The following is a 23911-nucleotide window of genomic DNA, read 5'->3' as shown; positions in this document are numbered from 1 at the left end:
CAATGGGTTGGTGAAAGATCACTGGTATTGACAGGATTTTTAGAAAAATTAATTAAAAATAAATTCTTTCAGGCTCATGTTTAGATCTCCAGGTTTGCATTTTAGGAGAAAATGGTGCTTACACATCTTTTCTGAGGACACTTGAAGATTTGTCTTTTAAAGTAACTAATTGTTCAAGTAGTTCTTACTTTTCTAAACATAATGTGTTTTGCTTGAAACTGATGTGGTCTTATCTTAGGATCATGAACCCATCATGCTTCCATAGAAGAGGAGAAAGGGGGAGAAAACAAATCTCCTTCTGTCTGGTGTATGAACAAAGATGGAACAAGAGAGTATTAAAAAAAACAATCTGTACAACTAAGATGCTGTGACAGGTGGCCACGTCCCTTACACATTTTGATGATGTGGATGAGGGAGGAATTCAGTGAGTGACTATGGGAGGAAGTGAGTCCTGCCTGTACTTGGTGTTGCATGGAAGGTTGTATATGCAAAAGGAAAACTGTCCAGCCTCATGCTTGGAGTCCTAAAAGAAAGAACAGATTAAAAGACTCTTCCTTTACTTCTGGTCTTTGAACCTTGGACATCTACTGTGGGCCTTAATTGAGCAAGCCTTCTTCCAAACAACACTGACTGTCCCCAAAAGTTGAATAGGGAACCTCATAGGATGGGTAGGGCAAAGTCTACACAGAGAGGGAAGCTTAGAGCTTAAAGACAGGGGCCATCTGGTGTTCCCCTGTTTTGCAGATTGTGAAATAGAGTTGGTGGTTAAATCAATCTCTTGTGACTGGTTATCTGCATCAAAAAACCACTGTGATTCTACATAGTTCAGTATCATTTCTTCCTGTGCCCAGGAGAGGCCAGGACTGAACCAGCAGGCAGATTGATTATTTGGGCCCCCAGACTCAGAAACAATATCCCTTCTTAGAAAAGACTGAGAGAGTAGGCCAGCCCTGGGACCAGATCTCATGATTTCTCCTTGTACCCTGGGTCGTGGTCCTCTCAAAGAAAGCTACATGGCTTCAACAAGAACAAAAAGAATGAAAATATGAAGAAGGTGTTCGGGTGGGAGTAGGTTTGAGGAAAATTAGGTTGACAAATTATCCTGATACTGAATATTTTTGGAAACATCTTATTTCAGAGGAAAGGTGGGGGGCACATAAAGCCTCTCTCTTTCCCATCTCAGGAGGTCAAGGTAAAATTTTACTTCAGTACGCTGGGAGTATTTTGGGAATCTGTTTCTAAATATATGCAGATCAGGTCATACCCCCTTCCTTCCTTCTTACTCTGACAACTCTTTGAAGCACTTCTTTTCTGGCAGCCATTTCATTCTCTTTTTTTATGCCTCAGAACTATTTTCTGTTGACATGCATTTTCCCTACAGGACTGAGGATTTGAGAAGAGTACCCATATTCACTTTTTTGTTTCTATCCCTAGCCTCCCACCACTGTGCAGGATCTTTCTCCGGCTAAATGCTCATTTGCTGAATGAATGAGTATGTGAATAAATCAAGGAATGATAGGGCAAGTAAAGAAGCTATGGCAGGATGTATATAGAATAGAATTGTTTTCAAGAGGGCAAGTCGAACATAGCCACAGTCCTCAGCTGCATCTGCTGACCTGCATATGATTTAAGACTGACTTAATTCCACACCTCAGTCCGCCCATCTATGCAGTGTCTTGAAAAATACTTCTTGAACACTTGAAACCATGGTGAGACTCAGCTGTTAGAGCTAAGGAGCCCTGATATCCTTGTGCCAAAAAAAAAAAAAAAAAAAAACCCACTGTGCTGGAGGCTCTATTACTTTCAGAAAAAAAAATAGCCTAGCATTGTACAGCACCAGAGGAGCTAACGGCAGCTAACAAAATGAAAACCAAAAGCTCCCGGGGAAAAGTCAAGAATGAGAAAATGCAATAGTTGGCTGATAAAATGTCTGCTTCAGTCTTGGCCAACTTCTTTGAACCTTGCCCCATTGCAGTGGCCCCGAGTTGAAGTGGCAAAGAGGTGTCAGTGATAAATCACCCTGCCATGAAACAGCACAAACTTTAGTAAATTACTTGTGGAAGCCAGAGAGGGCACAGTAATGGTGGAGCATGGATGCGCCAGCAGGCCCTGGTGGGGTTGAATATTGATCCCTCCTTAGCCACGGGATGCCTTCTGTTCATTCATAGATGGAAAATGAGTTGGGCATTTTTCATTGAAGCATTTCTGTTGTATCTGTCGGGGGTAAACCAAACACACACACACACACACACACACACACACACACACACACACACACACGGCTAAAATGACCCTCCACCTCAGACTCAGAGAGTTAATTCCTTCCCATGGAGTACTGAGGTCAGCTCCTGCATTCACTCTTGGTTTGTTTTTAACATTAAAAAAAATCAGAGAAAGGTGAACTACCTGAATCAAGTTAATCCTCTTAAAACATGACAGAGTTAAAAAACAATGAAGCTTAGCCATTGTGTGAACACGGCTACTCCCCTGCTCTTCTTGGGGGAAAGGAAGGCGGGAAAACCCCTTGATAGCTATAGAAATTCAGACCACGCATGGATGTGTACCTGCATATCTTGGCAAGAAAGTGACGTTGTCTTAGAGATGCTCCTTTCTTGATGTGATGGGATGTTGAGGGCTCCCTGTCTTCTGTCGGATACTGAGGCCCAGCAATATACTTTGCCCCTGCTGGAGTCAATTTCTCTTTGAGTGCCAAACACCCATCCATTAGGGGCCAGTTCCTGACATGCCTGACATTTCTCTCTTGCACCGAAAGATCTTTGGTGTTTGTGTATTGTTTCCCCTATCGGACTGCAGATTCCATAAGGTCAAAATCCAGTTCTGATTCTCTGGGTATCCTCCTCTGCTCTGCCCAGCTTGCAGCATCATAGGGATTGTGGATGCTCAGTGACTCTCTGTGAGATGAATGCTCTTATTCTCTGTGGATGGGGAAGAAAGAAGGCCTAAATTTGTAGAAAGTGTTCTTTAACATTTCCAGCACCACATTATAATTTGGGGATTGGCTGAGGCATTCCATTTAGGTGAATGCCTGTGTTTTCCTTGAAACCACAGGATTATTATGATTTTTCCTTTCAGACTGAGCTTCTTTTTGAAAGCTGAATCCGCATAGGTTTTCCTTCTAACTAATTCACAAAATTAGCACCAGTATAAAATCTCGCTTGCATTCAGTAGGCTCCATGAGCCTTTTATGATAAACACCAGAAGAGCTCCCAAAAAAGTGTCCTTGTCTTGTTAACCCCTCCCCTGTCACCTGCCTGTGTTTGATGGGATCTTAGCATCTTCAGACAGTTCTGTCGCCAGTGAAATGTCAAGCAAAATGGTGTTCGGTATGCTCAGGGGCTTTACACGAGGAGCTGCCTGGCACCCTGGCGTCTGCATGCAATGCCATGTGTGTTACTGTAAGGGCAGCCAAATCAAATGCCATGCCTGCCTGGCCTGGCTCAGGCTGAGAAATGGAGATTGGAGAGAAATGTAGTTTTAAATTGCAAGGTGTTTCACTCACATACACTTCTCTTTGTGGAGACTTTCTCAGGAACTGAAGAATCCCTTCTCATTCAGTTCAGTTCCTTACACCCTCCACCCCCCCACCTCTGCCCACACACGCACACACACGCACACGCACACACACACACACGCACACACACGCACACACACACACACACAGTTGGTTATCTGAGGACAAGAGCTGGGTTGTTTACCATTTTCCCAGAGTACAAAGTCTTGAGGAGTTTAATTGTGAATGTAATCTGAAGAATCAAAGTCTGCCCCATTCCTCAGAAGAATGTGACCAGTGGGAGAGAGAATTGTTCTGGGCTCAGCACTCAGAGTGGTTACTCCACTTTGAGGCGCTGGTAGGAGGGATATGGGTGGGTGGATCAGGGGACTCAATGGTCCTTTATATCGAAGCATCCCCAGTCCTTTGGGCTGTGCCCCCTGGCCGCTTGCTGTTCCCTTGGCGGGCAAGCCCGGCCTGGGGTGTGTGGCTGGTGTATCCTCAGCAGCGACCATGTTTTGGCTGGGACAGCCTCCCTGTTACTGGAACTGGTTTGAAGAACAGGAGAAACCCCTCTGTATCTTCCAAACAGGGACATGAATCTGGCCTGGCTCTGGCAATTTCAGTAGCAGGGCAAAAAAAGCTGAGTGATGATATTGTAGGACATGGGAGACTACGTAAAAGAATTCCAGCAAGACTTTCTCCAAATTTCCCTTTTCTGAGGTTGGGTTGGAGAGTTGAGAGGGGGAAAGGCAGGGTGGGAAGAGGAAGGGACAAGAAGAATAATTTCAGTGTTCTTATAGACATTTTAGGGTTTCAGGGAGAATGAAGCTTTGGGGTGTCCACAGACTACTTAAGCAAAAGGATTAGGATATTTATGCCTGCATCAAATCACCCAGGGGCAGGAGGCACTGCTTGCCTCCTCTTGGGTCCCATTTGCTTCAGTGCCTCACCAAGCCACTGGCCAGATCGTGCGTTCTGCAGTTGAACAGTTTAGTGTTAAGGGATGGCAGATTGAAGGCTTGACCACAGTATAAACAAACTACCATTATGAGGACCAGTATTAGATATTAACCTCCGTTCTATTTTTGTCATCTTAAAATTCAGATAGATCAAGTCAGAGTAGCCAGCAGCCTCTTTCTTGGTAAAAGACCTGGTAGATGCCTGAATTAGTTCATCACCTGCCGTGGCAGGTTGTAGTCCCACCGGCTGAAGCTTCTCTGCGCTTGTTCTTAACCCATACCATTATCTTTATGATGCTCCTTTGAACATTTTATGATTGATCTTTTAAGATCAATAGATAGTTTTTGACAGATTATGACTGAATTTCTTTCTGCATACCACTCATCTGGCTGAGTTAAAAACGATAGTCGCTAACATGATTTCATTTACATTTGATCCTAGGTAGACCTCAAGGGTCAAACAGGGCAAGTCAGATATTTGGATCTTTGCTCTTCCCTTAGCCTCTCACCCACCACTGCTGATTCTTGCTTTCTTATTCCCATCATCTTGTTGAACGTTGGCTTCTGTTATATCCTCTTAGCAGGGTCTCTTATTAGCAAGGACCTTACAGTGCAGACTCTATTCTTCCAATCTGACTCAAGTTTCAGATACTTCTTTGTCTTCCATTTACTCTCTATGCACTCCACTAAGCTACCTTATCAGCACGTGAAAAGGGTGAACATTCTGTCAATAACAATATTTTATCTAGGGCTCCTGACCAATTAGTGTAAGAGCCATCACTCAAATCCTATTTTCTATTAGTAAGAGGGTGGATTCTTTTTAAGGGCTGAAGTAACAGGAGAGAATCACCATTCATTTATTGAAAACTTAGAATAGAGAGTGAAAGCTGAGCTGCCTCTCAAAAGAATTCACAATTCACTTCTTTTTCAAAGAAAAAAAACCTCTTGTTGTATTAGATGAAAAGAGAAATTTCAAACTGCAAAATTCCTCCTTGAAGCAGAGTATCCTATGAGATATGTAGAATCATTGACTGCAGGTTGATTTGGGGCCCTAGTGTTTTTCTATTGCTACCTCTCTATTTTAGAGATGGGGAAACTGAGGCCCAAAATAGTGATACAAATGTATATAAAGTCATGCATGTGGTAAGTGGAGAACTAGTACATGAAGCCAGGTTTTCAGGGCTGTGAGACTGATCCTTTCTCCATGCCATCATATAAAAAGTATTGGTTGAGTATATCAAAAAAGAATTTTTTGTTATGTCAGAAGTATAATTTGATATAACTATATCAAAAGCTTTTTGATATAGCTAGCAGTGTGCTTAGTGCTATAGAGACTAACAAGAATGAGGATGAAAAGTTGCTGCCCTCAAGGAGCTTTATGATTGTATTTTAAAAGTAAGACAAACAAATGAAGAAACTAAAGAAGGATGAAGCTTGCCGTATAATCAAGTGCTGGATGACACAGTGTGGATGGGGCACCACTCAGTATTAACCATGCTGGGTCACGGTTTATGAAATCGGTGGGTCCTCAAATAATTCATGAAGAACCAATAGGATAGAGTTATTCAGAGAGAACAGCACAGGACAGAGGGCAGGGTCAGTATGAAACATATAATAGGAATGGCAAATTCTGGACACACAGGCCAATCGTCCTACTCTTTAGTTATGGCAGACATCACTCATTGCTTGCAGAACTTTTCCCAGTGTTCATGCTCAAGTTTCTTTGAACAATGAATTCCTTATAGCCATTATGAAATCTTTGGAACAGGCAAGAGACAATGAAATCTATTTGCTAACTTCCATGTTAGGATACAAAGATCTTCCTGGTGAGTGTATTGATTTCCTATTTTAATATGAGGAGATAAAAATATATAAGCTCTGCCTTTGATAGTCATGATTAATGTATTTGTCAGGAAAACCCATTGTTAAGAGATCTCAAATGTTTATGTATAATCTATTCGTATTTAAATTATTATTTTTTGTCAGGTTGGCCCTCCCCAAATCTCATGCTTACTGTACTGTCTAGTACAGGTTAGGTATGCAGGAAATATTTGTTGAATGAATGAAACTCACAGAGAAGTTAATTGTAGTCTTGAATAGGTGAAAGGCCAGAGTTTTATAAGCTGAATCCATCCGACTCATGCTGGGACCTGAGCCAGGAAGTAGTATGTCTGCAATATATCTCAATGCACACACCATCTTCTTCTGTAATATTGGTATCAGCAGGGCCCTCTGTGTCCTGCCATGCACATTTACTCTAAGTCACAACATTAATTAATAGAGAAAAATTATGGTAAAAAAAGAGTAGCAATTCTAAAGTACTTGTTTTCATGCATTTGGATACCCTACCCAATTCCATCCTACCAGAAGTAATATGGAAGATTTTATTTTCAGGAAATACGTTTGTACTTTTAATTTCAGTTATTAATCTTTGAGATTATAAAATACTTGAGATCAAGAACTTCAGACATTCTTTCAACTGCTCACTCACAGGTGAACAACATTTATTAAGCATCTTCTCTTGTGAGACATGCTATTAGGTAAAGTCAAGGCTCCAGAGAAGCACAGGAAGTGGTTTCTAATCTGCAAGATCTCAGAATGTAGGAGGGGCAGTGATGTGAGTTAACAGAGATGCAAAATCTGCCACTTACATGTGTACCTTGCATGGTAGCTGCACGTTTCATTCTTAAATCCTCAAAATGGGGTGAGCAAATACCTTCATCTCTCTGCTTGTTCCAGTTGTTTCATAATGGTTACTTGGAATTTATTGTCAGAAAAGATTCTGAAGCCATGGGCAGATTCTGTCAATAGTGGTGATCAGAGAGTGAAGCCGGTGCATAAGCAAAGGAGAGTGAAGGTGGTGTCATGTGCCAGGAAAAAGTACACAGTCTTTGTACTAAGAAATGGGCTCTTGGAAATATTTCTCAACACCTTTCCCTAGTTCTGATTTATTAGTTCATATGCCTTCCCTGTTCAGATGTGGAATCCCTAAATGCCATGCTTTTTGAATGATGGTGTGAATACAATTAGATCGAAGCATCATTTCCAGGGAGTTAAAGAAATAGTGAAAGAAGACCTTTCAAGAGTTTAATGGCAATGTCTAGATATTTATTTTAAAAATAATGGTGATGATAGCTAACATTTGTATATTACTTTGTAGTTTACAAAGCACTTTCATAAATTGGAAACAACCTAACTGTCTGTGAATGGAGTATTGGCTAAATAAATCAAGGCACTTTCATAGACTGGAATACCAGGGCAGGTATTTTATAGAATGATGTAAATCTTTATTTGCTGGTATGAGATAACGTGCATGATAAGTTTTTTAAAAAGCAGGTTTCAGAGCAGTATATTGTGTCTAAGTCTGTTTAAAAACTATATTTTCATAAACACATATGTGGATATAGTATAGAAAGAAATCTGGAAATTTATCCAAGAAAATGCTAATAGTGGTTGTCACTGTTTACTGGGATATAGGAGATTTTTACTTTCACTTTTCTATCTTTCTGCATTTTTGAAAAACTTATGATGAACATATGCTACTTCCATGAAAATAAAAAACAAATCATGCATTAAAAAACTTAAGCACATTAACGTATATGCCAAGGGTAGTCATTATCCATGTTTTGCAAATAAGAGGCACAAGTTCAAATTAACTGCCAGTACTTAATTTTACTATGTGCCAGGCAATGTTTTAGTTGATTTACAGATATAAACTCATTTAATTCTTACAGTAATCTTTTGAGGTAGGTCCTGTTATTATCCACATTTTAAAGATGAAGAAACTGAGGCACAGAGAGGCTAAGTAAATTGTCAAAGGTCACACAGCTTATAAACTTATGGAAACAGATTTAAAACCAGGCTGCTTGACTCTAGAATCTGTATGACCCACCAGTATGCCTTGCTGCCTGATAGAAAGTACAGAGTGGTGGGGAGGTGGACTTGATACCTAAACCTATCTCTTCTGGCTCCAAATTCTTTTCCCTTGTTACTACACATTTTCATGTGCCTCTTAGTTTATGCTGGTCACAGATTGTCAGGCCATTATCTCCCCACTCCAACATAGCCTCATAGTCTGGTGTAATTTATTTAGGGGACCTCATGATAAATTTCTCCCAGAATTTAGTATTGAGAATGAAATCTCTCCTTACTACTATATGTGTGTGTTTGTGTGTGTGTGTGTGTAAAATCTACCATGTGCCAGGCACTGTTCTAGATACTTGAAATAAAACAGTAAACGAAAAAAGACTCCTGTTCTCATGAACTTTATGTTCTAGTGGAGACAGAAAAATAATCAAAAGATATATAATTTAGTGAATTGATAAATGCTATAAAGAAAAACATAGAAGAAAAAGAGGTATTGGTGTCTGAGCACCAGGAGTTGGGGGCAGGCATACAGTTGAACTACAGAAGTCAGGAAGTCCTGTTTCCTTTTGTTGGGTAACAAATATTTATTTAACCCAACACATTTGCTTTTTGCCCAAACAGCCAGGAAACTCAGAGCTAAATTCAGAGCTCAGTTACAAAAAAGCAGTACATTCCAAGTATATACTAACATGACTTCCTTGTTCTTTTTAGCCCGATTTGATCTGGTTTTCATTTTCATTGTCTTCTTTCATATGTCTAACTTTGTATGTCATCCGGAATTCCATTTTTGGAAATAGATAGGATATACATTTTAAACATCAAAAAAATAGAGTCATGAAAAGTACCAAAGAAACCAAACAACCTATTGTACTTTAGTCCAGAGGAATCTTTCCTATTTACCCATATTGCCTGTTGAGTTAATCTCACCTCCGGTTCGATTTGAGAGTCTAGCTTTCCTTTGTTGCTTTCTCCCAGTGTGCACAGCTCCCTCCCCAACTCTTCCATTCTCTCTCTCTCTCTCTCTGACTCTTTATCTCTCTCTCTCCGTCTCATAATTTTCACTTCCAAGGTATAGGTTTTTATTTCCTGGCTAGAAGTGGTCTTTTTCTTTAAAGGTACAAAATGTTTACTCATTGCTGGAAACTTTTTGAGTGACTGTGGAACCTCCTAGGACCATGGTCAGACTTAGCAGGAGTCATGAAGGTAGGTGGATGTTACAGTTTTCTCCAGTAATTAAAACTACAGTTATATATAGGGCTTCATTTAGAAATTGTCAAAATATGTAGTTGCTGCTAATCAATGACAAATTCATGCTATTTATCAATGAGGCAAGATCATTGTATCAGCATTGTTTTGGTTTTGGTTGCTTTTTAGCATTGAGATCTTGAGAAATAATGTTTTGTGCTGGCATGAGTGCCTGGAAGGTAACTGAAAACACTAATGTTGACTGACACCCAGGTCCTGTGTTAGGTTTAGACCATGTTGAGCTGCAATTAACATGGTGTCTACTCCTTACTTATGAAAAAGACATTTGCTTTAAATACAATTTTTAACTTCTATTTATCATGCATATCAATAATATTTCTCTTTGGTTATTTTCCTTGTGTAAGGATAGGCCAGAACACTCAACACATTTCTGTCGGCTGTGTTCAAAATCATATTCCCAAGTGGAGAAGTTTTGGGGATGGCATATTTATACTTAAGACAAGGCCTTTGTAAGAATGTGAGAGTCATAGCCTGAAACTGTAGTTATTTGTAGATATGTCTGTCTCTTCCAGTAGATTTAAGGACAGAGATTATGTATTAATTAAATTGGTGCCTAACAGTGTGCCTTTTAGACAGTAGGTGATCAATAACTCTTTGAAGAGTAGGTATGCGAATTCATGCCTGTATGATTGTCTTATGGGAAAGGATATGGATGATACATATCAGATTCCCAATGGTGTGAAGGCAGCTAATAAATAAATGTAAAGGGCTTAGAACAATGCCTGAAATATAGTAAACACTCAATAAAATTTAGCCATTATTAATACTGTTTATTAACTGTCTATTCCCAGCACATAGCATGGTGCTTGGCACAGAGTTCACCTTAATAAAGATTCATTTAGGAAATAAATGCATGAATGAATGAATGACTGAATCCTGTCCAGAAGAGGGTAGGTGTCCATTCTTGGAACTTCTTTGGCATCTTCTGAATCACTTTGCTCCAGTATATTCTATGAGCATAGTTAGACTTGTTCATTCATTGCTTACTTACTAGCCTTACTTTTGTCTTTCCACAGTGTGAAGGCTAGAACAACCTGCAGAATGCAGCAGATCATTGTTTGTGGATGGATGGCTGCACAGAGGGATAAATGAATGCATGCCTTCTCCATGATGCTCTGTTAGCTCAGAAGTAAAATGGTGTAGATTGATACTAAATAATAGGGAAAAAATTTCCTTCCTTCTTCTACATAGCTGTAGAATTCTAATACTCTTTCATTTTCAGTGCATATTTATTGAGTTGTTCCATCACTATTTTAGACCTATGGACATAGTTGTAAACAAGGCAATTTATTTGTCTTCATGTAGATTATGCTCTAAACATCTTTAAGCCTCATTTTATTCATGTTTCCCCTCACCTGAGAATCCCTCATTTACTTTTGAAATTACTAAAAATTACATTCCTGGGTTTTTTGGACATTTTGCTGGTCAATCTACTCCTGATAAAGGACCTACATTCTATATACTCATTTATTACATAGGAATGGGAGAAAGCAAGAGAGAAAGGACAAGAAGAGAGAGAGTATGTAATCTGGAGAAACTGGCTCTCAGGGTTGTGAGGGCTGGCAAGTCTGAAATCTGTAGATCTGTAGGGCAGGCTGGCTTGCAGGCCAGAAACTCAGGCAGGATTTCTAGGTTACAATCTTGAGGCAGAATTCCTCAGTATAACCTCAGTTTTTGGCCCAATGGTATACAACTATTTGGATGAGGCCCATCCACATTACGGAAATCTGCTTTACATACGTCAACAGATTGTAGATGTTAATTACATTTACAAAAGACCTTCACAGCAACGTCTACATTAGTGTTTGAACAAACAAGTAGGCACCATAGCCTATTAGTTGACATATAAGCAATCAGTTGCATTATCTTTTACGATCCTTATGGAATCCTTGTGAGACCCTAAGAAGTAGGCACAGTGAATCTATTCTACAGGTAAGAAAACCTGTAAGACTCAGAGAGCCTTCACGTCTTTTCTCAGGCCATATGGCTCTGAGCCAGGGTCAGTGTCAGAGTCAAGGGTATGAGGCTCTGCTTTGTATCATGCTGCCTCTCAGCCTGGTCTGGCAAACCTATCGGAGCCAGAAACCTACCTGCTTTTGAAAATTTCTTCACTGGGACTTCTCTCTCTCATTTCTTAAAAACTTTTTCTAAGTTATTTTCCTTGCTAAAAAATGAGTTTCTCACTGGTATCTTTGCAAACGGACCCTTATGACTAATGACTTCTTTGTGGTCCATCTTTTTATTTTGTGATTATTCAGTTTATAATTAGTTATATTTGGGGACATGTAGTTCCTGAACAGCCCCAGGATCACATTTCTTTTAAAATGGGTGCTTTTTAGAAGCAACTGATATGCATGTTAGTACATAGTTCTTGAAATAATTCACAGTCACGTATCATGATTTCTTTAGTCCACAGTAGACACTGTCAAGTTTTTTTGCAATTGGAAAGTTATTGACTAATTATAGTGTAACATGTGTTTCTTTGTTAAACTCATGATCATTTATCTCAGTTTATCAACAGTTAACATCAGATACTATCAGACTGGTAGGCCATAGGAAGATCATCAGGTAACTATCAAAATTTATTGGTGTGATCATATCAGGATCTTATTTGTATATCATACCTGTCATCTCAAGATTTCAGGTCATCACCACAATCTATGTGAACTTATATTAGAATTATTTGAGTTCATGTCTCTGTCCCTGTAAGATCATAAACTCCTTGAGATGATAGATTCTATTTTATTCATATTGGTAAGATCAGTGGAAAATACCATTATCTTGATAATGCAAAGATGACAAACAGTGATTTCCACTGAGAATGCCCCATGCTATTCTAGGAACTATAGAATGGTTTAAAAAAAAAGGGAGGTGGGAGAAAGGCTCAGCTCTGAAGTACCTGCTTCTCCTTCCTCACTCTCTTCCATGCAGCCTGGAGTTCTCTGTTCTTTGTGTTACCCTCACTATGTTCTACAGATTACTTTGTTACTCCAGACTCATGTATTCTTTTGTCCCCCATTAAACTTTGGGCTTTGTGAGACCAGGAGCCAGATGTCATTCAACTGTGTAGCTATAGTGTTTCATCCAAAATTTGGCCATAGTTTAGTGAGTAAAGGTTTAAAATTTTGTCAGGTGGCAGAGGGAAGCATTTTAGTGGGAGAGGGTGTTAAGGGCATGCACTCTGGAACCAGGCTGCCCAGGTTTGAGTCCCAACCTTATCACTTATTAGATCTGTAAACTTGGGAAAGTTCCTTAACTCTTTGTGTTTGTTTCTGCACCTGAAAAAATTAAAGGAGTATAATATTTCCTATTTCATAAGATAATATGTATAAAGCCTTGAAATAGTAATGGGTACATGGTGGACATTATATGTTGCACTGTATCTTTTAAAATCCACCTATTTCCATTCTAAACTACTTTTGATTTTGTATCTTTGGTCCTCAAATGACTTCCTGGAAGTTCATGGGTTAAAGACTGATTTTCAGTAATATCACATAAGCAGTGGATCCCATAAACCAGGTGATGGCCAAATTTTGGCTCTCACTACCTTTTGTATTTCTTTGTATTTCCCTTAGAAGCCAACAATGGACATTGTATGATTCATCATTTGTCACCAGGAGTTTTTATTTTCTAGTCCCCTCGGTACTGAGAAAAACTAACATTTACCAAATATCTACCAGGTGCCAAGCTAGGTATCTGACCCTTATATTCTCCATGAGGACAATGGTTTTATCTCTATTTTATGGAAGCCCAGGAAAATTAAGTATCTGGACCCATTTCAGAGAGTCACAAAGTGTCAGAACCTGGTTCTACCCCCAGACTGGTCTTATCTCAAAGGAAATTCTCTTATCCTTCTGGGGTCTCAGCAGGCACCCCTAAAAGCTTGAGGAATCCATATGTTATTTTCCAGCCATATGCAACCCTTTGTTCTGGATCCCAGAACTATCACTGGATGGTCCATGAATGAATGGGCAAGGTCCTGACAAACCACATCTCTGTTTTCCTATTTCCATTATTTGAATGTTGGCACCCACAGAGGATTACCCAATGCTGCAGTAAACTAGTGAGCAGGGCACATAGCAAAGCCCTGCAGGGACACCAAAGTTTTTCCTCTGAAAAACTATTACATTTGATCACTTAAAGTAATCATTAAAGCAACTATTGTGACAATGATTAAAACTCTGTTGGTCTTCTCTATACATATGTGATTTAGTAATGAGTATAGTTTTTATTTTAAATTATATATGGAACAGGGGCTTCTAAAAGTCTTCATAGGGCCTTTCTGTCATTCTCATTCTAGGCTGTTTATAAGGTTAATGAGATCTATTTTCAATCTCCTAACTGATCCCAATCTCTTCTCCCTTAACACACTTGCTGTTGTTTTGTTCACATGTGTAGTATGTTGACTGATCGTGAGTTTGACCTTCCACTCACTATTAAACTCTAGTACTTTTAGTGCAGAACATTATAAAATATTATATGAGTTAAACACGTAGTAGATTTTTGTTGATTTGCTGACTCATAATAGCTGGCTGTTTCCTCTTTTATCTTGTGGTTCTACACATTTGCAGGTATTTTCCCACATATGTGGCTAGGTTTAGAGAGATTTGTGATATGTGTTTTTCTCTTTGCCTTAGCATCATGGAGCTAAAATAGTTCTTTGACTCCAATAGGATCTTTTATGAAGGAGTTTTAGTTTCAATTTTATTTTTTAGGATCAGCTTTATTTACCTTTACAAGATAGGAAGACTGAATAGTTAATACTTACTAGGCAGAGTTCATGTAGAGAAAAAAGTCCATTCTACAGCCTTTGACAACTCTAAAGTTACTGTCTGAGTGCCATAGATACACAGATGTTATATGTGAATGGCACAGTAACCACAAAGAAATGATACTTCTGGTAAATATGTGAAAGAAAAAGCATAAAAGAATCTAAACATAACACTAAAGAAAGCAATCAAACCATAACAGAATAGAAAAAGAGAAGAAAAAAAACACAGTAGAAACACAAAACAGCCAGAAAACAATTTAAAAAATGGCATTAAGTATATACCTATCAATAATTATTTTAAATGTAAATGGACTAAATTTTCCAATCAAAAGACATAGGGTGGCTGAATAGATTTTAAAAAAAAGCAAGATTCTTCTATCTGCTGCCTGCAGGATAGAACTTAAACTTAAAGATACTCACAGACTAAGGGATATTTTTCTTCTGTCCCTTAAAGTGAAAGGACGGAAAAAAAATATACAATGCAAATGTAAATAAAAAGACAGCTGGGGTAGGAATACTTAAAATCAGGAATACTTAAAATCTTCCATCTGCTGCCTGCAGGAGACTCACTTTAAACTTAAAGATACTCACAGACTAAGGACTTTTTCTGTCCCTTAAAGTGAAGGGACAGATAAAAGATGTATCATGCAAATGTAAATAAGAAGACAGCTGCAGTAGCAATACTTAAAATCAGGTAAGATAGACTTTAAACAAAGACTGTAACAAAAGACAAAAAGCACATTACAGAATGATAAATAGGCCAATCCAACAAGAGGATAAAACATTTGTAAATATTAATGCACCCAACATAGGAACACCTAAATATATAAAAGCAAATATTAGCAGAAATAAAGGGAGAAATAGAGAACAATATAACAATAGTAGGAGACTTTAACATCTCACAATAGTAGATACAACAGGTTGAAATTCAATAAGGAAATATTAGCTGTAAATGACACATTACACCAGATGGACTTAATAGATATATACAGAACATTACATCCAAAAACAGCAGAATACATATTCTTTTCAAGTGCACATGAAACATTGTCCAGGATAGATCATATGCTAGGTCATGAAACAAGTCTCAATAAATTTAATATTATTTAAATCATATCAAGCATCTTTTCTGATTACCAGGGTAAAAATACTAGAGATCAGTTATAAGAAGAAAACTGGAAAAAAAAGACACATGGAGACTAAACAGTATGCTATTTAAAAAAAACAGTGGGTCAATGAGAAAATTAAAGAGGAAATAAAAAATACCTTGAGACAAATAAAAATGGAAACACAATATCCTGAAATCTTTGGGATTCAGCAAAAGTAACTCTGAAAGGGAAATTGTTAATGATGCAGGCCTACCTCAAGAAACAAGACAAATCTCAAATAAATAATCTAACTTTGTGTTTAAAGGTACTAGAAAAAGAAGACCAAAGCCCAAAGTTAGTAGAGAGAAGGAAATAATAAAGATCAAAGCAGAAATAAATGAAATAGAGACTAAAAAATATAAAAGGTGGTTCTTTGAAATAATGAACAAAATAGAAAAACCTTTAGCCAGATTCATTAAGAAAAGAGAGAGAGCCCCAATAAATAACATTTAAAATGAAAGAAGAAAAATTACAATCAATACCACAGAAATATAAATGATTATAAGGGAATACCACAAAAAGTTATATGCAAACAAATTAGACAACTTAGAAGAAATGGATAAAATCCTAAAAATATACAGCCTTCCAAGAATCATGAAGGAATAGACAATTTCAGTAGACCAATTCCTAGGAATGGAATTGAATCAATATCAAAATACTCCCCCAAAACAAATATCCATATCCATATGGTTTCACAGGTGAATTCTACCAAATATTTAAAGAAGGGCTAATACTTATCCTTCTCATATTTTTAAAAATGTTATAAAGAAAGGAAAACATAAATTCATTTTACAAGGCCATCATTACCCTAATCCCAAAACCTGACAGAGACAATGCAAAAAAAGAAAATTATGGGCCAATATCCCTGAAAGGATCATATACCATGACTAAGTAGGAGTCATTCTAGAGATTCAAGGATGGTTAAACATCTGCAAATCAACATGATACACCAAATTAAAACAAAAAGGATAAAAATCATATGATCATCTCAATAGATGCAGAAAAACATTTGACAGAATTCAACATCCATTTATAATAAAAACTCTGAATATACCTTAACATAATAAAGGCCATATATGACAGCTTATCATAATCAACAGTGAAAAGCTTTACCTCTAAGACAATGGAACAAGACAAGGATGCCTACTCTGTCCACTATTATTCAACATAGCATTAGAAGTCCTAGCTATAGCAATTATGCAAGAAAAAAATATATAGACCTTAAAGATTCCACCAAAAAATTATTAGAATTAATAAACTCCATAAAGTTGCAGGGTACAAATTAATATACAGAAACCTGTTGTGTTGTGTTTGTATACACTAATAATGAACTATCAGGAGAAATTCAGAAAACTATCCCATTTACAATTGTATTAGAAGGAATAAAATACCTAGGAATAAATTTAGCCAAGGAGGTGAAAGATACATACTCTGAAGACTAAAAGACATTGATGAAAGAAATTGAAAATGACACAAAGAAGTGAAAAAATATTCTATATTTATGAATTATAAGAAGTAATATGGTTAAATGTCTATACTACCCAAAGCAATCCATGTTTAATGCCATCCCTGTCAAAATACCAATGACAATTTTCACAGAACTAGAGCAAATAATCTTAGAATTTGTATGATTCACAGAAGGCTCTAAATAACCAAAGCAATCTTGAAAAAGAAGAACAAAGCTGACATTATCACAATTCCTGATTTCAAGCTACACTAAAAAAGCTATAATTATCAAAACAGTATGGTATTGGCACAATAACAGACACATAGAACAATGGAACAGAATAGAGAGAACAGAAATAAACCCATGTTTTTATGGTCAACTAATCTATGAAAAAGGAGGCAAAAACATGCAGTGGGGAAAAGACAGTCTCTTCAGTAAATTATTTTAGGAAAACTAGACATCTACATGCAAAAGATTGAAACTGGGCCACTTTCTTATACCATATACAAAAATAAACTCAGAATAAATGAAAGACTTAGATGTAAGATCTGAAACCACAAAACTTGTAGAAGAAAACATAAGCAGCAGATCTTCAACACTGATCTTAGGAATATCTTTTTGGGTTTGTCTCCTCACACAAGGGCAATAAAAGCAAAAATAATCAAGGGGACTGCATAAAAATAAAACCTTTTCCACAGTGAAGGAAACTATGAACAAAATGAAAAGGCAACCTACTGAATGGGAGAAGATACATGGGGGCAATCTATCTGATAGGGATTGATATCCAAAATATTATAAGAACTCATACAATGCAATAACAGAACTATGTACATAAATAACCTGATTAAAAAATGAACAAAGGATTGCACTGCAGCATTATTACAATAGCCAAGATAATGGAAGCATCCTGAGTGTCCATTGATAAGTGAGTGATAAAGAACATGTGGCACACACACACAGTGGAATATTACTCAGCCATTAAAAATGAAATCTTTACATTTGCAACTACAGGGAAGGACCTAGATGGTATTATGCTAAGTGAAATAAGTCAGAGAAAGACACATATCAAATGATTTCACTTATTTATGTAGAATCTAAAAACACAAAACAAATGAACAAAACAAAACAGAAACAGACTCACAGGTACAGAGAACAGCTGGGAGTTGCCAGAGGGTAAGTGGGTGGGGGGATGGGCAAAATAGGTGAAGGGGATTAAGAAATACAAACTTCCAGTTATAAAATAAATAAATCATATGGATGTAATGTACAGCATAAGAAATATAATCAATAATATTGTAATAAATTTATATGGTGACAGGTGGTAACTAGACCTGTTGTGATCATTTGGAAAGTAAAAAAATACCAAGTTGCTATCTTGTATACAAATACATACCAATAATATATATCAATTGTAATTCAATAGAAAGAGTTATTGCTGAGACTATAAATAATGACTGTAGACCAGAATTGAAGAGATGGATTTTTTGAGGGTAATTTTCCAAGAGGTATGATGTTTTCTTTACTGTTCTCCTTTCAAGTAGTATTGTTTACTGATAATATATCAAAAAACAATATATGGGTTCTGAGAGTATATTTTTTCTCTCCTGAATCACAAGTTTAATTTGTTGTACTTAGTTTAAACTCTAGACATTTCTAGACTGTTTTGATGATGCAGATATTCAAAGAAAGTTTAGAGCTGTGCAGCATATAGTGGTTAGCATAGCTGCCTTCCAAAGAAAGCTTGGGGACATATGAATAATGTAACTTTCAGGTTTTCTTTGCTTTTCTTTTCTAAGTGGGAAATTACTGCATTCACCTGTTTTTGAGTTTTCAGAATTTCAATTTTTCGTATTTAGTCCTTGATCATTTTTGGCTTTAAATACCTGAAGTAGTGCTTGTGTTGGAAAATGTACACATTATCTGTCACTGGTGTATTTAATGAAAGATACATTTCGTGGCAATTTGCACTGAATCTTCCCTCATACATTTGTCCAAATTTGCAATGACTAAGCATTGGCAGTAAATCCCAAAATCATTTCCTTTTCTATTTCAGTTTTCAAGATTTTTCTTTCACATGAACCTTTGATCTTTAAAAATGCCTGTCTTTCACATTTTATGAGGCTCACTTTATGCTCTGAGCAGAGATGTCCTTCCTTCACCCCTCTATATGTGGGCAAGGCACCCACAGAGAGGAAACATGAGCCCTGGTTCCCATACATGTTTGTATATTCATAAATCTTAATGTCTATTCTATAGGATAAAAGGTACAGAAATCTTATTACGTATATTTTATTTTAAAATGCTGTAGAAAGGGAGGGAGAGGAAAGGTTAGGGGGTGAGAGAAATAGCTGGAGCTGAGAAACTTGCAACATGAAGGCAATGGCATTTGTGTAGTGTCCACTGCAGTGAGGCACCCTGTAAGGCTCTTACCTACATGCCTTCAGTTCATGCTGTTGAATCCTCATGCTAAGCCCATTTTCTAGGTGGAAAAATGAAGACTCAGAAATTAAGTAGCTTACCTGGTGGCATTGAGGTAGAGTGTATTAAAATGGCTTCCCAGTCATGTTTGTGTCCTTGGTACTCTTTGCTGAGTGCAAGGCCTTCACAGCCAATGTATCCCACGTCCATCTGAATTCTGATTCTGCTCTGAGCTGTTCATTCCTAGTAGCATAATTTGCATACCTAGAAAAGGATCATGAATGTGAGCTTGGCTTAATAGTCTTTTAGGAAGTGAGTTTCTTTTTTCAAAGTCATTACCTTTGGATCAGACCTCAAAAACTTACCTAATCAAAAGCATGCGACTACTCAGTTATAATCAGTGTGGCTTTGATTTTTTTTTTGTAGGTGCGGTGGTGTTGATGGGCCTGGGGTTTGCAGAATTAGTAATTGCATGCCTACTTCTTCAAATGGCCATAGGCCATCACTGTTTGTCTTTGTACCTCTAGGCTCCAGAAGGTGTGAGGGTGTCAGAGGAGGCGGCCTATTCTGACTGTATTCTGGGCCATTCGGCCATATTGAATGATAGCCCTTCAGTTCACCAGGTGACCCAGGTGCTGTGGACTTCAGTAATAATTGTTTGAAGACCAGAGGCACAAAGTTCTCAAAGCTTAAATTTTTTGGAACTGCAGTCCATGGAGTTTGTTTTATTTATGTTTCCCAAATCACATATTTTAGCCCCTCTTTCAGAAACTTGTACCACAATGAGTTTTGAATGGCACTACCTTATGTGACCTTTTCATAGTTTACCATGCTTCTAAGCAAAGGCTATGCAATATGTAGTAGAAGTTGATTCAGTTATTAGTATTAAGAGTCAAGGTTAAACTCTATTTGTGGAGCTCTGTTCTAGAGTGAGATAAACACATTATATGGTAATAGACTTGAATGGAAACACATTGGTGGCATGGAAAACACCTTTGCCATGTGGTCTGCCATGTGGTCTTCAGATGTGTTCTAACCTGGCCTTTATTTGCATTACCCATCTTCAGAAGATGTCTTACTTCTGTTTGGGAAGAAGGTGGCATTATAATAAGGGCCCCTTCTCCAAGAGTGCTCTTCAATGGTCTAAGTCAGACACCCCATGTTAGCTTGAGAGGTTGGTCCACAAAGAAAGGTAGATTCTTTTACATGGTATGCCCAGTCACCTTCATAGACACTTGTAGTATGGCTTCTTTGGACCAGAGCAGGGTGACCAGTATTGGCTGCATTCCTGATGGAATCCTGCCTTTTCTTAATTACCCTAGTGATTTTAGTTAGATGTGTGATTTTTCACTTTGCTTCTGAACATGAAGTTGTGGTTCCTGTCTGATTTGTGGGGCGACCCTTAGATGTCTAAGTATGTGACTGTTGAGCACAAAAATGCCAGGAGTCAGACAAGACTGACTTCACATCCCAGGGCTCCCACGTACCAGCTTTTTGCCTTTGGAAAAGTTAGCCACATTAAGCTTCAGTGAGCTTAACTCTAGAACTGACACAGTAATCGTCCTTGCTTCTACTGGGAGTGTAAGAATTAAATGAGGTAATCCACATAACTAACTACTCCGCACAGTGCTTGGCATGTAGGAAATATTCACCAAATGTGGGATATAATTTCATTATTGCTATTACTTTACTCTAGCTCAAAGAGCTAAGAACTTTTGAAGTACAGAAGACCTTGTTCTTCAAAAGTTGAAGAAAGGGGGAAACAGGAGTATGTTGCTTCATTTCCCATTCTTCAGACTTGTTTATTACAGTGGTAAGTTACTATGGCAACTTTCAGGATTAAGATGGCATTATTGAGTTAAGCATTCAGTGACCACCTTGGAGGAAAAAAGCTGTAACACGTATGCCTGCAGTTAAGTCATTTTCAAGTGAAAGGGTTATTGGGGGTTTGAAGAGGGGCTGGCAGCTACTGACTTTTGCTTGTCTCACAGAGTTTCCTGAGTCCTCTGCGAGAATTATGATCAAGAGTCAGAACTGTGATCCTCACCCTGTGCTTGCCCCTTTGCAGACCATTCCATAAAGTTGTCAGTAGTGTAGCCAGAATTTCAAAATGGGAAGCCGCTCTTTACGTACCAGGGAGTGTGGCTTTCCAAAATAGATTCTGAAGTCGAAAAGAACTCCGAGTGTTTTTTGAGAAGGGTTGACCTCCTTTCATGCCACTTACTGTGAATTAAAGCTGCGAGGGAGAACTAGTTTGGGCATGTGGTACAGCACTTGGAGCCGCCGCTGCCAGGGAACAAGATTTGTGTTTCTAAGGAGATACAACAAAAAGGAGAATGCTTTAAGAGCCAGCGGCTGTCAGAGTGTAAAAGTATCTATGCTCAGAAAGGGAAATAGAAGTTGGATTAAGTAATTTTATAAACATGTTACAGGGTGCCCTTCTGCTAGTGATTCTTAAATGCAAAAGCAAATAGTTGTGGCCACAAAAGGCTTAGTACTTCTCAGCTGATTTTAGTTCTCAGACTCAAACTGGATATGATTGGTATTGACCTGCTCCACGCATGTGATTTTAAGATGGTCTGACTCGCGTCTGTCATTTTGTTGGGTTGTATTAGTAACAGGGGACGAGGGTGACATGTTCCAGCAGAGGTTTGAGCAGCCACCTGACAGCCGTTCTGCATAAATGAGAGGAGGAAAACCCCAGGGCTGCCAACTGGAGCAGCAGAATCCTCTACCAGTATTGGCAATGCCAGTTTCAGCCAGTTTGCAAATGTTTAGTCGGTTGTTAGTAAGGAAGAATGTCCTGAATGGGTTTGTTGGATAAAGTATCATCACAGGGCAGAAATCACAGGAAGAGTGCACCAAGGAAAAATTACAGTACAGCTATATTTACTTAGTGCCTCTGCAATAGGGTTTTATTTTCCACAGTTGGAAAGGGAACCACCTGTCTCTACTGCTGATGTCAGAGAGCTCCCTCGAGACATAGAGCTGTTGGAAAGCACATGATACTGTATATATATTTGCTCTTACGTCCCTATCTGGCTGAGATTGGGTTTCAGATTTGTGCCCTATTGTGGAGTTCATTGAGCAGTGACTCCCAGGTGCCCTCCACGTCATCATGCCCTTATGAATTAAAAAGTAGCGCGTGTAGCCCCTGTCGTGAGTGTTCCCCCAACTTGCAATGCAAGTATGCACACTGCAGAATGGAATGCGTCTGGAGGTGATCATGGACACGGCTTCCGAAGTGAGTACCTAGAGGCATCATCCTGCACCTGGGAGTCAGTGTGCTGGTGGTCTGGTTTTTGTTTTATTTCTAATGACCAGGACTTATTAAAAAAGATATATTAGATTGGGAGGTTTTGTGTGTAGATTGTTAAAGAGGCAAAGAAAAAAAAGAGAAAAAGAGTGGTATGTACCTGTCTTATTTATTTATTTAATTTATTTATTTATTGCTGGTAGCATGCCCACGTGGGGAAATTGTTGTAAAGGGTGAATGAAATGCCTAATGCCTGATTTGGAAAGACTAGACATTATGACCATGCGTTTCAAGGGACCTATTGCATTATTATTATTTTTTAAAAGATTTTCAGAGCTGTATCATCACTGCTCCAGTTCAGTTCTTTGTGCCTGAGGGAGAATTAGGCCTTGTAAACATAGTTCCTTATGGAAATGTGAGGGCACAACTGCAGGGGACACCATTTATGTCACAGTCAAGGACCATGCTTGAACGATCCCGCTGACTATATGTCCAAGTCCAGAAAATATGATGCTATCAGCATTGCTCAAACATTACATAATAATGGAATTGTTACCAACAATTGCAGAAGACTTGCTATTACTAAAGTTGTTCATTATGTTAATAGTGCCATGCATCTCAGTTTAAATATCTTTACCAACTTGCAAATTATATGGTTGTTACACAAAATAGGTGGAAAACAGTCTTTGAGAGTGTAAATTACACTCTTGGTACACATCAAATCAATGTCCTATGAGGGATCAGAACCACGGATCTCAATTCCCAGACTTCCCATGATGCACACCTTCAATTAAATTAATATATGAAATAATGCTTAGTATTTTTTTCTCAAATCCTAAAAATAGAGTAAATAAGACAGGCTAAGACCCCTTGGTTCATCCAATCTTTCCCCTCAGTGTAGGATTTTCCTCTGAACCATTAAAAGTGTTATAATGTATGATTGATATTAATTAGTTTTCTGTAAAGTACTGCACTCCTTAACATGAACTGAACTAGAAATAAATATATTACCATGAATTAAGATTTTATTAGGTGCAAAGAAGAATCGGATGAAGGCACCTACGTGAAATCCTAAGTACAAGCGTCAAACTGAATTAATGCCAGCACTGCCTTGAGATTAATTTGAGTACTGAATAAGAAATAGGATACCATAACCTAACTGTGTTTACTGAATCATTTTGGCATCAAAAACTAAAGCTACATTATGGATGCGACAACAGGCTTTTCTCCCTTGGAAGAGAGAGGAGGTGCATTTTGTAATTAAA

At 38.0% G+C, this 23911-nt stretch overlaps 1 protein-coding gene across 4 annotated transcripts in view; it reads left to right on the top strand.

Annotated features, from left to right (window-relative positions):
• PPARGC1A (PPARG coactivator 1 alpha) overlaps positions 1-23911 on the top strand; it is a 620182-nt gene that overhangs the window by 486685 nt on the left and 109586 nt on the right. Inside the window, exon 1 of one of the 4 annotated variants that reach the window (XM_036921005.2) lies at positions 22508-22634. The exons of the other annotated variants lie outside the window; for them this stretch is intronic. Within the exon in view, the coding sequence (XP_036776900.1) occupies positions 22572-22634 (63 nt within the window). The 5' untranslated portion in view covers positions 22508-22571. Of the gene's footprint in view, positions 1-22507; positions 22635-23911 lie in introns of those variants that run through there. 4 annotated transcript variants of the gene reach the window in all.

This window comes from Manis pentadactyla, chromosome 5 (genome assembly GCF_030020395.1).
Source record: "Manis pentadactyla isolate mManPen7 chromosome 5, mManPen7.hap1, whole genome shotgun sequence".
Lineage (NCBI taxonomy): Eukaryota > Metazoa > Chordata > Mammalia > Pholidota > Manidae > Manis > Manis pentadactyla.
Note: the sequence above shows the minus strand (reverse complement) of the source record. Positions and strands in the feature narration are given on the sequence as shown.